General features: G+C 54.2%; 6 protein-coding genes; 4 read left to right on the forward strand and 2 right to left on the reverse strand.

Moving 5' to 3' along the window:
* Window positions 1–208: 208 nt before the first annotated feature.
* Window positions 209–3,190, reverse strand: RCC_12271 (uncharacterized protein; the record flags this gene model as incomplete). The annotated part of the gene is made up of 1 exon (XM_023766093.1): window positions 209–3,190. One exon carries the CDS (start codon window positions 3,188–3,190, stop codon window positions 209–211), a length of 2,982 nt encoding a protein of 993 aa, XP_023621861.1.
* Window positions 3,191–4,130: 940 nt separating this feature from the next.
* Window positions 4,131–5,724, reverse strand: RCC_00888 (related to RPN5-subunit of the regulatory particle of the proteasome; the record flags this gene model as incomplete). XM_023766094.1 has 3 exons in its annotated part: window positions 4,131–5,225; window positions 5,282–5,563; window positions 5,638–5,724. 3 exons carry the CDS (start codon window positions 5,722–5,724, stop codon window positions 4,131–4,133), a joined length of 1,464 nt encoding a protein of 487 aa, XP_023621862.1.
* A 1,622-nt stretch (window positions 5,725–7,346) lies between these two features.
* On the forward strand, window positions 7,347–7,952 carry RCC_00889 (uncharacterized protein; the record flags this gene model as incomplete). XM_023766095.1 has 3 exons in its annotated part: window positions 7,347–7,524; window positions 7,580–7,657; window positions 7,717–7,952. The coding sequence occupies 3 exons, from the start codon at window positions 7,347–7,349 to the stop codon at window positions 7,950–7,952; spliced, it is 492 nt and encodes a 163-aa protein (XP_023621863.1).
* A 716-nt stretch (window positions 7,953–8,668) lies between these two features.
* Window positions 8,669–11,591, forward strand: RCC_00890 (related to ubiquitin carboxyl-terminal hydrolase 10; the record flags this gene model as incomplete). XM_023766096.1 has 4 exons in its annotated part: window positions 8,669–9,226; window positions 9,282–10,139; window positions 10,192–10,461; window positions 10,509–11,591. 4 exons carry the CDS (start codon window positions 8,669–8,671, stop codon window positions 11,589–11,591), a joined length of 2,769 nt encoding a protein of 922 aa, XP_023621864.1.
* Window positions 11,592–12,301: 710 nt separating this feature from the next.
* RCC_12273 (uncharacterized protein) lies at window positions 12,302–13,387 on the forward strand (the record flags this gene model as incomplete). The annotated part of the gene is made up of 1 exon (XM_023766097.1): window positions 12,302–13,387. The coding sequence occupies one exon, from the start codon at window positions 12,302–12,304 to the stop codon at window positions 13,385–13,387; it is 1,086 nt and encodes a 361-aa protein (XP_023621865.1).
* A 274-nt stretch (window positions 13,388–13,661) lies between these two features.
* Window positions 13,662–14,346, forward strand: RCC_12272 (uncharacterized protein; the record flags this gene model as incomplete). XM_023766098.1 has 2 exons in its annotated part: window positions 13,662–13,990; window positions 14,112–14,346. 2 exons carry the CDS (start codon window positions 13,662–13,664, stop codon window positions 14,344–14,346), a joined length of 564 nt encoding a protein of 187 aa, XP_023621866.1.
* Window positions 14,347–14,559: the final 213 nt, after the last annotated feature.

The raw sequence follows: 14,559 nt of genomic DNA on the forward strand, positions 1-14,559 counted from the left end.
TCTATGGTAGAGGTGTATGGATGAGGTACCAAGATTTTGTTCTCTCCCCCATACTGTGGAAAATCGGGCGGGTGCACAGTATCCGCGTCAAGGACTTTCCTTGCATCCGTATGTTCACACAGCATGCGCATATTGTAAATGTTTCAAAGTGAGACGCTTCATGTTCCGACAAAGCCCTCATCAGTCTGTCAAAAGAGATCGCAGCGTGTCAGCCACCATGTTGTCGAATATGGCCAGGCACGCTCTGATGCTCTTCCCCAGATTTCACGCCTTGCTCACTCTCGGGTGGCTGGCCAGAGCTCTTCGACGCCTGAAGCGCGATCTGACGTTCCGCGTTCATTCTCTTGAGGCGATCTGCAAGCGCGACAATTGATCTCTCCGGCATGGAAAGCTGAATCGTTTTCCATGGCAGTTTCTGAACGTTACGCATATCTGCTAGCATGCTCAATTCTTCTTGCGAGTAAATCCTCTTGAGACTCGAGGGGCGATTGACGGAACCCTTCGATCGAGTGGAATGATATTTAGTTCTCACACTCCAGGGCGATCGTCCGAGCTGTTGTCCAATTTCCGCCCATGAGTTTTTCAGGACATCGCGATCGTGCATCAGAATCTTCAGCTCGTTGTCACTGAAAGGCTTGCGGTGCAAGGAGGGTTTTCTCGGTATAGACTTCAACGCAGAGGCATCCTCCAGCGCCAGGGTTGCTTCCTGAAGAYGGTAATACGCTGATAGGTGTGCTGCAGTTCGGCCGTCTTTCGTAGCAATTTCATGCCAACTCATCCCTGAATTCTTCATCTCTTTGATAGTCCGGTGGTCGCATCTTCCAACTCGGGATTTTCTGCGAATCAAATGCTCCTGACCAGTCTTTGCCGCCCACCAGCGAAACTTACTCGCGACACTTGGAATAGGACGGCCTATCTCCATCGCGATCTCTGGGTAGGACTTGCCCTCCTCTCTCCTCTTGATAATAATCTCGACCTCAGCATCGTCAAAGGGTCTGTTCCTTGACTGCTCGGGTACCGGTGGTGCAGCTTCTTTGGAAGCAAGAGTGAAAATGCACCGAATTCTCTGCGGCTTGCCAAACGTAGCTCCACGATGCACGAGGTGCATGTCCGATGGGATAAAGCAATGTAGAGACGGTGGCGGGTGTCGGACGGAAGACACATTGTAACACCTAGATTGCCCTCTCAGAGGAATCGTCGAAGTCCCGAAAGTGTTGTTCCTTGCAGATACTTGAATTTTTTTTGCACGTGTTCCGAAATAGCTCGTCGAGCTCTCCGTGACAGTTGTGAACTTGCGAGTCTGCCGTGGTTCGAGAAGGGAGGAGCAACTCGTTGATGATGGAGGCCACTTGATCAGGAGCGCATGCCGATCCTGCAAGTCCTTGATCGTCCAATTCGGCATCTTCTCCTGCACAGCATCCCAATGGAGCTGTTGTTTGCAGTGTAAATCATGGAGCAAGGCGTAGTCCGCGCGTGCAAATCTTGAAGATGCTTTGTCGGAACAGCAAACGCTCCTTGGCGCGAGATGGCCATGGTAACGTCTCCGCAGAGATGCGACGGACCGCTTCGATAGCCGTAGGTGGACCTCCTTCCATGCTAGGCCGAGGAACTCCCGCAAATAACAAATGACGTGATCCTCCTCCGAGGAATACTCGTTGCTGCCCCTGGACTGGTCAGCTTTACCATCCAACTTSACCTGCCCATATTTTGAGTAGACCGCCTTTTGACTCCTATGCAGCCTGTCAGCAATCTCAGGCCATGATTGACCAAGACGATCGCGGCGGTCAAAAAGCTCCGAGATCTCGGCTTTGTTCCACAATCGCTTTGGGAGGTCCTTGAGGTGTGGTTGTAGCCTATGCTTGTTATGCTGGTTATACAGTTCCATGCATGTCCAGGCTGTTCGATCATACACTGGACCAATGTCCGGCCACGGAACGCCGGCCGCTCGCTTGTGCGCAATATCGTCGTAGTCGGCAACCGACAGAGGGCTTAGTCGCCTCCTGATTTTCCCAGGTTCACCACGTGCGACTAGCCTATAGAATTGAGACCGTACGCTATCAACGGAAGGGCGCTTAAGCTCAGTTGCAATATCAGGGAAAGACACGAGCTCTCGTCTCCGCTGCACTATGATCTTATTCTCCTCCTCGCCGAAGGGTGTAACTCGCACCGGCGTGTGAACAAAGCGACGTTGATGATCGGCTTTAATTCGTCTTGGGAAGGGTTCAATCACCCCACCGCGTGGAGACCCAGTTGAACCGAGAAGTATCATATTGGTTGAGGCTCGATGGTGATGATTGACCAGCGGCACGGCTGTTGAAAAGGATCGCGAATGGAAAGGACCGCTGGACTTCACCACGAGAGAACATCTCCGGCTCGCCGCCAAAGTTCGTACTGGTAGAGCCTGTCTCGCATCCTTCCATGAAAATGATTTCTCTCCTCGAGAAGTGACAGGCCGAAGGTCCTTTTCACTGGTCCATGTCGGGGGTCCGCGAGGCAGCGTGCGATTCTCTTGGTGATATCGCTCTGTAACCGACGCCTCGGTCCTATTCATCACAAGAGCAATGGACTTCCGGGGCATTCTGAGATTGTGGCGCGTGTGTATTAGCTGCTTGATCGCAGCGGAGGGCCAAGCAGCACCAGAATTCTGATTATCGGTAGCGTCGTCGTCTATTATATGGCGTCGATATGCTTTGTAAATACGCGATATCGAACTTGCGGGTGAGCCTCCTACAAAGCGAATCAGCAATGTCTCAGACATCTTCAATGCGGACAGGGACATGGCGTAGCTCGAGGAACATTTTTGAACGACCCTGTATACCGTCTGCCCTTCAATCTTACCAATTTTCGCCCAAATCGTTTTGACTGTGCCTAGTCTTGAAATCTCGTCAATTTCCGTGCTCCATGCCAGACCTGCATGGCGGTAAAATGTTCTTTGGATTGGGCTTCTAGCTCGAACAAGCAGGCGCGCAATCTCGCAGAAACTCTTCCCAGCCCAACTCTCTCGGAGTATTGTTTCGGCCTCTTCTTGTGAGATTCCATGGCGGTTACCAGGCGTGGGCTCATGGAGTTTCCAACCTTTGACCTGGAGGACCGTGAGCTCCTTGCGCGGTCGGGTTAACTTTGCGAGAGCTCGCAGACCAGAGCTCCCACAACAGTGGTTCAGCACACCAAGGGCCGCTCTGGGCCTCATCGTTTATGAGAATCACAATCAGGGAGATGGAGATGGCGACTGCGAAAGAAATGCGGACTCGTCACTTCGGGACGCGAACCCGCAAATAAGCTCGAGGTGAGCGAGCGGGAAGAGGACGGCACGGGACGAACTACCTAGTTCCTAGTAGCGGCATGGGGGCCGTCTTGCCGTCAAGATCTCGTCGCTGGCGTATCAGAGTCACAGTGAAATACTGTTCTCTTAAGTCGTCGAATCATTAGCTCACCTGCGAAATGTTGTATCAAATTGTGCGCAGCAGGCTAGACTTTGGGAGATGCTGGCATGAGCGAGACATTTCACAGGAAACGCCCGAGATTAACGATTCAGCAGCCTATCGAGAACAGCCACACCCATATTGTTGGTAGGAGGCAAGGCGGGAACAAGCAATATGGCAGGGCCTCAACCCAGTGGCCAGGTTGGAAGATTCAAGCTGTGCCACACGGTGGCATTCCATCAGTAGGGTGTCCAATGAATGGGTCAGCGGCCTGACGGGTCCACTGACAACAGGTCCAGCAACGAGAGCCAAAACATTCGGATAACATAGGAAGGGCAAGTAAAAAGGTGCGATGACAGCGATACGAATGAGGAGAAGTCGAACCTTTGGTCGTTAAGAACTGGAATCTGTAGGCATTTCTCTAGACAGCACATGTACGCGGTAGTCCAGCAGCCTCCAGAGAGGAGTGAAATCCACTCTCGCTGCGAGATGCCTCCTTGGAGATTATCTTTCTTTTTGAAATGCAGTGCATTGACTTCTGTGCTCTCTACAGGATACAGTCAGATTAACCGCCGAGAGGCCTATTCAGCGTCGAAAAGCTGCTCAATGCTACAGAGACCACATTATTCATTTCTCAACTAGCACCGGCGCTTCACCGCCCAGCCACTCATCCTCACCTTCGCTGGGTCTTCTCGTCACCGCAGCTTCCTAGGCCTTGGCACTGGATTTGCCCGACGGCTTAATCCTCGCCATCATTTCCTCCTTGGTAATCAGATGGTCAATCCTCTCCAAAAGCTCCAGGAGAGTTTTCGTATTCGCGCTCCACTCATTTAGAATCTCGTCCGCATCTCTCTTCTTCTCGAAAGTCACGATTTTCAGTGGTCGATCGATGCGGGCGAAGATTGTCTTGCTGGTCACCAGATCCGAGATGTACTTCTCCGTCTCGCCAGCCGGCAGATCGAGGAGTGTTGTGAGGCGGTCGAAGTGAATACGGGTGTAGTACTTGGCAATGACGCGGACGTTGTGCTCGATCACGCGCTTGCGGAAGTCCAACCACCGTGTGTGTGCCTTGGGATCTGCATCTGAGGCCTTCTGGTCGAAGATATCGGTGCCGCAGAGCTGAGCGCCAAAGTTGGACTCAATCGCCGGCCAACGCATCAGTTCGTGAATGGTGAAGCGCTTGAGTAGGTCGGCTTCGGCAGGGCATGATGTGGCAATGCGAGAGTCCTTCTGGATGCGGTGAAGGAGGTCTGACTGCTCGTTGTCGTAAGGTGCGAGGAGAACAAAGTAGACAACACGCTGGAGGGCCGCGCGTAGCTTCTCAGGATCGTTCTCCACGGCTTCGGTGTCTAGCACTTGCCGGTAGTGCTTGCAGGCGTCGAGATACTTGTCGTCATGCTTGGCCAGCGTGATTTGCTGCTCGTAGAAGCGCAACTTGAGGTCGGTGACATCGTCGTCCACAGGCTCATCGTCACCAATTGTGCCATCGGAGCGCATACGTTCCCGCTCTTCCTTTTCCTTGCGTTCCTTCTCAATCTCCTCGGCGGTCTTCTTGGGCTTGCGGTTGAAGTAGCGTGTGCTGATCTTGCGCCCGAGGATGCCTGCTTGTGTCCAATCGCCATCTTGAATGCAGAGTGTAACTTGTTCCAGGATGAACTCCGYCTTCTCTCTCCGGCTCATCGATCCGAACGTCTCGACCTGCAACTCGCACAGAATGTCCTTGGCCGCGGTGACGTCGCCTTGGGACCGCTTGATATCAGACAGTATCTTGGTAACACGCGCTCGCTCTACTTCGACGAAGATCTACCAGTCGTCCGCGTCAGCATAATCACAGCCGTAAAGGCTCTTCCATGTCATACCTTGCCCTCTGTGACCGTCCGTAGCGTCTCGATCACGCTCAACTTGACCTCCATGCTCGGCGCACTATCGAGGAATGTCATGACGACCTGGACCATCTTGGTGATGGCCTGCTTGAGCTGTCCATGCTTCTTGCTGGTCAAGAGCACCTGCTCGTTGAGTAAACTCCAGTCGCCGGAGTCCTTGGAGATGGTTACGATGGCGATCAAGAGGCGATTGGTGGAGGGAAGATCGGAAGCTTGACGGGTTTGCTTCTCGAGACTGAGCAGCTTCTCGATTGCCGCCTGTGTTTGTCCATCCTGTGGATTTCATTAGTCGGAAATAAGTGGAGCGGGTTGAGTTGTAAGGCCATGCATACCTTAGCAAGCTTCTCAGCGTCTGGAAGAAGCGCATCGACTTCCTTGGTGAAGTCCTTGTCGGCCTTCAGAATGGTGCCGTCCGACATGGCGGCGGACAATTGAAAGGTGCGGAGTGGCGGACTGGTCCAATTTTGTTTGGGTTGAGACGATGTCGGTGTGAAGTTTGATGATGCAGGACCAATGTATTGATTCGATGTTGGTCACCGGTAAGGTAGAATTGGTGTTGATGTCAATCGAGCGGCAGCTGCAGGTGAAGCTCGTTGATGAGCAGCGCGGAAGCGAAGCACGCGCCACGTTCTCCGAGCGAAGCGGGCAAGCGGGTTGATCCGCAGAACCCGCTGCCGGACTCCGATCTCACCTCTCCTCTCTCTCTCTCTCTCTCTCCGACTTCCAAGATTCCTCGTGCCTGCGGGTTTGCTCGAGTCCCGTCGTCTTCTACCTCCGACATTCAAAAAACCCTTACTTTTCGGGGAGACAAACGGCAGTGGAAACTTCGTCGACGAGAGGGCGTCTTCCTCAATGTAATCCGCGGCCTGTGCCCCGACAGGCCTTTCCGAGGACCATCCCTGGATTTCCATATCTACATAGTACGCTTGCTATGGACTTGGATCAGAGATCTTTCGTATCCGGTACTGGTGAGCATGGAAACACAATTGTTCAAGCACAAACGCTTCGTACTGCCACTTGTATTATAGTCGCTGCAGTCTCACGCAAACAGTTGATGTGTCCTACCACAAAGAGCAAGTGATAGCATTCGACTGCAACGTCCTTCAATCCAGACGACCGTCCTTCTATCTTCGTGGTCCAGCTGCCGTACCCACGGCGGCAATTTCGCGGTCTGTATACTGTCCCACCGCGAGACTACCCGCAGCCTTTTTACGAAGATTGCACGCAGGCATACTGCTGAGAAGATCAATCCTCCTACAACGCCCCACCGAAGAGCCATCGGCTGGCTCACTTCCGAAGCTGGAGTACATTTGAGACCCATGAACCGCGTTTACCGTGAGCAAGCCGCGGCGGGGTTCCAGTGTTTTTTGGTTCCTCCCTCTTCCTTACCCATTTCTCAGACACGGAATGCTAGGTCATCGATTCTATTGTGTGGGCATTTAAACCGCCATGGTAGTATAACTTGGTGTACGCTCCGAAAATTGACTGTGCTGTTCATGTGCTAGCTACTATGAACGAGTGTTACCAGGACCAGGCGGGTAAGCGCAGATCTTCAACTTACTGGAGTCTCTGAAAGTCGAGCAGAGGTTGGCTACCAAGAGCATCGTGCGGTATAGTCCACTCATGTTGGCAAAACCGCCAAAGCCACATTACTGCTGATGCGGGCGACCTCGTGTGTTAGGCTCTTCAGCATGGAACACCGCACCGGACTCGACGTTCACCATATTGGAGTACATCCAACCCTCCTTGCTCAAAAACTCGGCATATCATCAGGACGCAAGAATGGAGATTGACAATTGATGCCTACGAGCTGAAAGGCTACCTCGAAGTGGATGGCTATCAAGAGGGGCGGGCACTCCCCACGATTTGCATCTCTCTGCTGGCAATCAGGGACCCTGCTGTCAATGTGGCCGCTAGCCCTACAAAAGTTCCATTTGCGAGCGGGAGCTGTATAAAGTGAGAACCGTGCTCACGACCCCTCTAATTACTATACAACTGGGCTTCACCTTTTGAATTTCACTCTCCGCCATCCATCCACCAAATGGCCAGCACACATGGACTTTCGACCCGCCTTCACGCCATGGAGGCACGTTTGGACTGCGTGACTGACAAGGTCGAACAGAGCAACGTCCGCATGGATCAGATGGGCGCTGCGCTCCACCGAGCTGTCGCCGTCAACCACGCCATGCTCGACATGATGTACCAGCTGCAACCCCTCGGTGAGGTCACGGCGGGCCGTGACACTATCTCAGACCCGGCTGACATCAGGACTAGCAAATTTCTTGTCACCACTGAGCAATGAGCTCAATCCACGCGACAGCTGTGCGGAAGATAGTGGTCTCGGAGATGTGGGCGAGTCTACATCCGGCCCCTTCGCTCGGAAGCACCGCTGACTGGGTCACTGTCTATAGAGTCCAGCGTTACCGAAGAARTGGAACTTTACGACACTTGCTCAACGTCTTCCCGACCAGCACCACTGAGACGTCGCCGCGGTCGGTCCAATCTGAAGCGTCTTGCAGATCCCACCCCAAGCTTGAAGACTGCAGAGAAGGGGAAGGCAATGGAGATGACGGAGGTTCCTCGGGGTGAGCCTCGCACCGGACTCATCACAATTTGCATGATGCAAGACGCGCCCCGTCAGAAGTGAGAGAAGCAAGCCATCGACATCCGCAGATTGGTTTGGAGAAGAGATTGGAGAGCTTTGCTCCGGCACGGCAGTAGAGTAATGGAAGAATGAAGTGTGCCAGAGCTCTGCATGAAGCAGATGAGGGCAACTCGACACTACAGTCGTAGATTGAAGGAATGGAATAATGAATCAACGCGCGAAATTTGTCTCACGTGAGAGGAAGGGGAGGGGTACATGGAGCAATGTAGTTGACGAGCTCTCCAATTTTCATGGCACGCACGGACCAGATTTCCGAGCTCAAACCTCTTGTCATCAATGTCTGGCTTCGACTTCACATCTTCACTGACCAGTCGACGCCGTCCTCACCTCACTTCACCCCGTCCACCATCAGCATCCTCGTGGAGCTGTGTGTTGCCGACTCCGCACGGTTGCTGCCGAGGCGTGAATATTCACCCGGATTGATCGAGTGACTTTCCGCACCTTCTGGACTTATATAATCTACATCGATCAGCAAGGACCGAACAGCATCAACAACACCTCTCCACTCCTCCACCACCTCTGTCCCGCGCATTCCTGCAATCACACGCGCGTCAAACCAGTACAGCCCCCTCTCCCGCGCAGTCGGCCTTCAATGCAGCCAAACATCGCGCGCGCGCTCTCCCCCGACCCGGCCATCTCATCCTCGGAATAAGCAAGTGGACGTCAGAGGTGCAGCAAGACTCGGATCYCCCACGACGATGAATGCGGAGCGGCGAGGAGGGCTTGGATATCATCCGGGCCCTCCCTCCCAGCACCAGCATCGCGAGTTCCATCCACACCAGTACCATCACGCGCCGCAATCGCCCATGCATCCCAACATGCAGCAACATGCCTACTACGCGCAGTATTATGGACATCCACCTCCACCGCCGCCGCAGTACCGATGGCAGCAGCAGCCGCCCTACCCGATGCAGCACTACGTCCCACCGCCACCGCCTCAGATGCCGCCGCAGTACGCGCAGCAGCGATCGCCCATGGTCGTCTCGTCGCAGCCACACGTGCTGCCTGCGACTCCCGTCACACGACAGCCGAACCCGCTGCCGCCCACGCCACACTCGATGCAGTCGCCAAGGTCTATCCCGCCCTATGTCCACCAGCAGCCTCCCATCGTCTCGTCCACCCCAGCGCCCGTTCAGGTTCCCAAGCCGGAGGAGCGATCCTTGACGCCACCACCGCCGCAGGTACCTCGACGAACCTCGACCACTCAGAATCCGTTGAGTATGCCCGCAGAGTACAAGCAGCCGTATTGGCCAGAGGTGAGCGTGAATCGCCGCGTCGAGTTGTGAATGGATAAATGCTAACGTGAACTAGTTGCCATGGTACTCGGTTCCCGAGTCTCGCGCCGATTTCCCTGCCCRCGCCACATCTCGACGACGCCGGCGACGGAATATTCACGGACGCGATGATGCCGTTGCCCTGCCTGAGCTGCATGCAAGAGAGAGTGTCGAGGGCGAAAGCATAACCAAGAAAGACGAACCTGCAGGCAAGGAGGAGAAACCAGAAGAGCAGCCCCGATATCAGGACGCAGCAACAGCCACGGTCGAGTCGCAAGCGCTTTCTGCCGAGGATGCCTCGTCCGAGACATCCACGATTGCTGCGCCCTCCGAGCCGGAAACACCCGCTACCTCCCAGGCGCCTTCCGAGAGCGACTTTGCACAGGCATCAACGCCCGCAGTTCCGGCTCAAGTCGCTCACGTCTCCCCCAAGCCTGCTCCGTCTCAGCAACACGCACGAAGCAGTACTCGAACGGCCATCGCTGTGCCGAATATTGCCGGTCTACCTAGAGCGAAAGAGGCTTCGCCCCCAAGCACTGCCGGCCAGGGAGCGGCACCAAAGAACGACAGCGTGGAAGAGAATAAGACAGAAAACGTTGCGGCCAGCGAAGATTCCGCATCACTCGAGCCAAAAGCCGCTGAAGCAGCATCTCCTGCAACTGAGCCACCCAAGCCGGCGGCGCCGAAGTCGTGGGCTGATCTTGTCAAAGTCAACAAGCCGAAGTCTTCTGTCGGCACTACTAACGGACAAGCTGTAGCTAGCAGTGTTCAACTCCCCAAGACTGCACCGCTGGCGGACGCCCTCCGGCAGTACAGTGTGCAGAGCGATGCGAAGCTGGCRTTTCTGGAGCCGAGAGGCCTGGTCAACACCGGCAACATGTGCTATATGAATTCGGTATGACCACACTGCCCCCTCTATCTTTGACATGCATACTGATGTAACTTAGATTCTCCAAGTCCTGGTCTTTTGTGCGCCTTTCTACAACTTCTTGGATCAGGTCCGAGAGCGTACTGTTCATTCGATGAAGAGTGATATCCCACTTGTTGATGCGWTGATTATGTTCATGAGAGAGTTCAAGGTTTTGGCAGGCGCAGAGTCGGCCGATGTTTTGCGCAAGATGCTCAAGCAGGATCAGGTTGAGGTCTACGGCGACCCGGTGACCCCGGAGTATGTCTATGACGTGATTCGCAAGCTGCCCAGATTTGCGAGCATGAGGGTAAGTCTTCCGTGTTCCAGGCGTTGAACATCACTAACGGTACACAGAGAGGACATCAGCAGGATGCTGAAGAGTTCCTCGGATTCTTGCTCGAAGGGCTGCACGACGAGTGTGTGCACGTCATGCAGGGCCAACCCGCCGAAGTTCCCCAGGAGAACGGCAGCGCATCTCCGACCACATCACCAGGATCCGGAGACGGATGGCTCGAAGTTGGTCCGAAACAAAAGGCCTCCATCACTCGCACCGCTGGTCAGCAAGATGCACCATCGCCAGTCACCAAGATCTTCGGCGGCCACCTGCGCTCCGAGCTCCGAGTGCAAGGGTCCAAGGACTCTGTCACCCTCGAGCCGTACCAGCCTCTGCAGCTGGACATTGGAGCGTCCCATGTCAACAACATTGTCGATGCCCTGAAGGGAATCACTCGAGCCGAGACACTGACGGGCGATTTTGGAGGCCGAGCCGGTTCGACCGCAAAGAAGCAGGTGTTCATTGATACCCTTCCACCAGTGCTCATCCTCCACCTCAAGCGCTTCCAGTACGACAATTCCCAGGCCGGCACTCAGAAGATCTGGAAGAAGGTCGGCTACCCTCTTGAGCTGGAGATTCCCAAAGAAGTCTTTCCACCAGCCAAGCGCAGTGGTCTGGCTCTGAAGGGGGGACTCCCCAGATACCGTCTTACAGGCGTCGTGTACCATCACGGGAAGTCTGCCGCCGGTGGTCACTACACGGTTGATGTTCTGCGCCAGGACAGCCGAGAGTGGGTGCGCATGGACGACACTGTCATTCGTCGGATTAGACCCGAGGATGTGGCCGAGGGCGGTTCAGAGGAAGACCCCAAGTTGCTCGCCAAAGCGCTCGAGCAGCACAAGGCCGACGCGGACATGCAGAAGCAACGCAACATCTATCAGGGTCTGGACGAGGCCGAGAAGGAGCCCGAAGAGGAGAAACCATGGGCGGAAGTCAATGGTCATGCGAAGAAGTGGAGCGGAGTTGGCTCTGCTGCTGCTACGAATGGAACCGCCACTCCCGCGAGCACCAATGGCAAGAGGACCCCTACTGCGGCGAAGAGCCAAGGCGTACGCGACAACAAAGTCGCATATATCTTGCTGTACGAACGCATGAGGGATTGAGTGAGACCAAGCGCAGAGATGGATGGAGGGAATCAAAGCAGTGTCTGCTGCCCATGATCCGAGGCCGTGCTACTGGCCGAGCACTCGGACGTAGAGCGAGACGCACCAAAGAAAGCAAGGCGACAAAGAGGCGCGTCAGGAAGTTTGAAGAGTGGGGTGGGGTGGAGCTGATTGAAAGAGGCGAGTGCAAAACATATCATACCCGGTATCCTGGAGTGAACGACGAGACGCTATCTGTATTTGTAAGACAAGATGGATGGATGATGGATTGATGTCGGTGGTATGTCGAGTGCATGCAGGCCGAGTTGGGAGTGGAGCAGCATGGCGGTGGTGGAGATGAAGGGGGGGAATTGACTATCGTGTGTACATAGTCTTAGTGAAGGAATGATATAAGGGTTCCTGATGATATAGATGGTTGTGTGGCGTGAGAGTTATCATCGGACGCCACGTCTTGGCGGTTGACATTGTCATCCATGTCTGTGGCATAGTAGGTACCTAAGGTAGGGGTACTGTGCCAGAACTTTTGGGCGTGGGGCTWAAAGTTGATCCAACCTACCTTAGGAGCAAGGTACCTAGTTCTTCGCGTCCAAACCTAGGTAGTTGCATGTTATTAGGGAGCTGGAGCTGGATGCCAACAACGACGACGTTGGTCCTATGAAATGCTGGGCAGATTACTCCAGACCCGGTCTGCGCAATGGCCTACATTTTGGATGACCTGCCGGGCGCAAGTAGATGGAAATGCGCAGTTGACAAGACACGTCAGGCAGCTGCACGGTGACGGCTGGGTCTTCAACAAGAACGAGAAGCATTATTACAGCGTGGAGGAAGATGCCCGGATCGTGGAACTGCGACAGAAGGGCGTGTCATATTCTGAAATTGGTCGAGTGCTCGGAAGATCGTCGAGTGGTGTCGAGCGGCGCTTTCATGATTATCTGCTTGCCAATCCAACGTCTAGCCAAAGCGAACCGTCGGCAATAGAGCAGCGGATAGTGGAAGGCCTCCAAGCACGCAAGCCGCTCAGCGCCGTTGCACGCGAGCTCGACCTTTCCCGCAAAACTGCGTGGAGAAGATTGAATGCCGTGTGCCCTGGAAATGATCCGAGCGCTGGGCTGAATTACTCCTCCTGGACGGAAGAAAAGGGACGAGTCGTCCAGCGTGCTTTGGCAGAAGGGAAGTCCATCACGCAAGTCGCCCTTGAGATGGGCCTGACCTACCAGTCAGTCTACAATTTCGCACGCAGGACGAAGCTCATCACAGGCGGGAGAAAGTATACGAGACCATCACGGATCGAACCTGACGGACTGGAATGCTTGGAAGAAAGTGTCAAGGATGAGCAGTCCACGATCTCTGGCAACGACCTGGACGCAAACCGTGGCGGTGAATCGACGACATCTACGGCCCACCAAGGGAACCTCTCGGAGCCTGACTCAAGCCCTGCTCCGCAAAAAATGGTCACCATACGTGACCGCATCAGGCTCGCAGAACGGGAAGAGCTTGTGCGCCGCTATGATCAAGGTCAAAGTAGGAGGGAACTCACTACGTATCTCCAGCGACCATCGAGCACAGTAGACCGAGTTTTGCGCGAGGAATTAAAGAAATTGGGGCGACGCTCAGTCATAAACACCCCTTGGTCCACCGAAGAGGACAAGAAGATACGTAGCTATAGGTCTCAGGGCATATCATGCCCGCAGATGGCAAAAGTGGTGCCCGGCAGAACTGTATCGTCCATCCGATCGCGACTTGCGAAACTGGAAAAAGAGTCTTCTCTACAAACCTCTCAAATCCCACCTGTCTAGCTGCCATCGTACTGGAGGCTTCCGCGCGTTTTGCCGACCTAATAAAAGATTACCCGAACGTCGTTATTGCCCACCGATGTCGGACAACAGCGGCATCCCCTCAGGGAAAGGCGTGGACACAATCATCTTGGAAACTTGAGGAATGGGATCTACCTTTCTACCCRGCTTCTTCTACCTTTGAGGCTCCGGCCAACTTCTTCGTTGGCTGGGATGGTGATGACTACTCCCTGCATGGCAGTGTACTCGCACTGCGTCTCGAGAACGTCAAACCTTGATGCGTCTCGTTCTTACGATGCCGGATCCGTTTCGTGTTCTCCAACCACCAAGGCGTCTTTGGATGCTTTTTTACCCAGTAAGAACAGCAACAGTGCTGCTGGCGAATCTAGAGGAAGGATGCAGACATTCTCGCAAAATCGCAAGTGAACGCGGATGTTTGGCTATCAGAAATGACGTCCGATGCACAGAGCCGCTCCATCTTTTTTTGCGCAGTCATTCGGCGTTTGGTAGGTCGGCCATTCAGTGGAGTTTGGTAGATCGGCCATTCAGTGGAGCTTGGCGTTCGGTGCAATTTTGTATATGCTTGGCTGGCGAATGGTTCAAGTGGTAGGACTTCGGCTCTGAGCAAGAAGGTCCGTTGGTTGTTAGTATCGCCAACTACTGCGAACAGCTACACGAACTTCGAAGTGCTTCAGAATGATGCAGATTAAGCTAACAATCATAGCAGGAACTGCCAAGTTCTCGCAGTCGGCGGTCCGCTGGTCTGCTGGTCATTCTTGAGACATTGCCAAATTGCTTCGGATCCGCGATCATGTGTCCTGCTGGAATTGATACGATTGCACAACGCCCGGCGGTCTACGCGCAGCGGATGTTGGCCAAATCGCCATTCTCTTGCTCTCTCCCTACATTTCGACGATTTAACCACTGCTTTGAAGCACGCGACGTTGAACACCGTCCTCTGAATCATGTTCATATCAGAAGGCATACTAAATGAGGTATTCCAAATGGTTCCTCTTTCGCTTGGTCAGACAGACAGTGCATGCGGATCCTCTGGTCTTTCGTCTTCATTCTATCTAGTAACCCATCCTTCGATGACATGGGTGGAAATGGCTTCCTTTAATTCTACCTCAGACGAGCTAGTTACCCCGTAGAAGTCGGCCATGTTCTTAGTGGGC

Source organism: Ramularia collo-cygni, assembly GCF_900074925.1.
Source record: "Ramularia collo-cygni strain URUG2 genome assembly, contig: RCC_scaffold01, whole genome shotgun sequence".
NCBI lineage: Eukaryota > Fungi > Ascomycota > Dothideomycetes > Mycosphaerellales > Mycosphaerellaceae > Ramularia > Ramularia collo-cygni.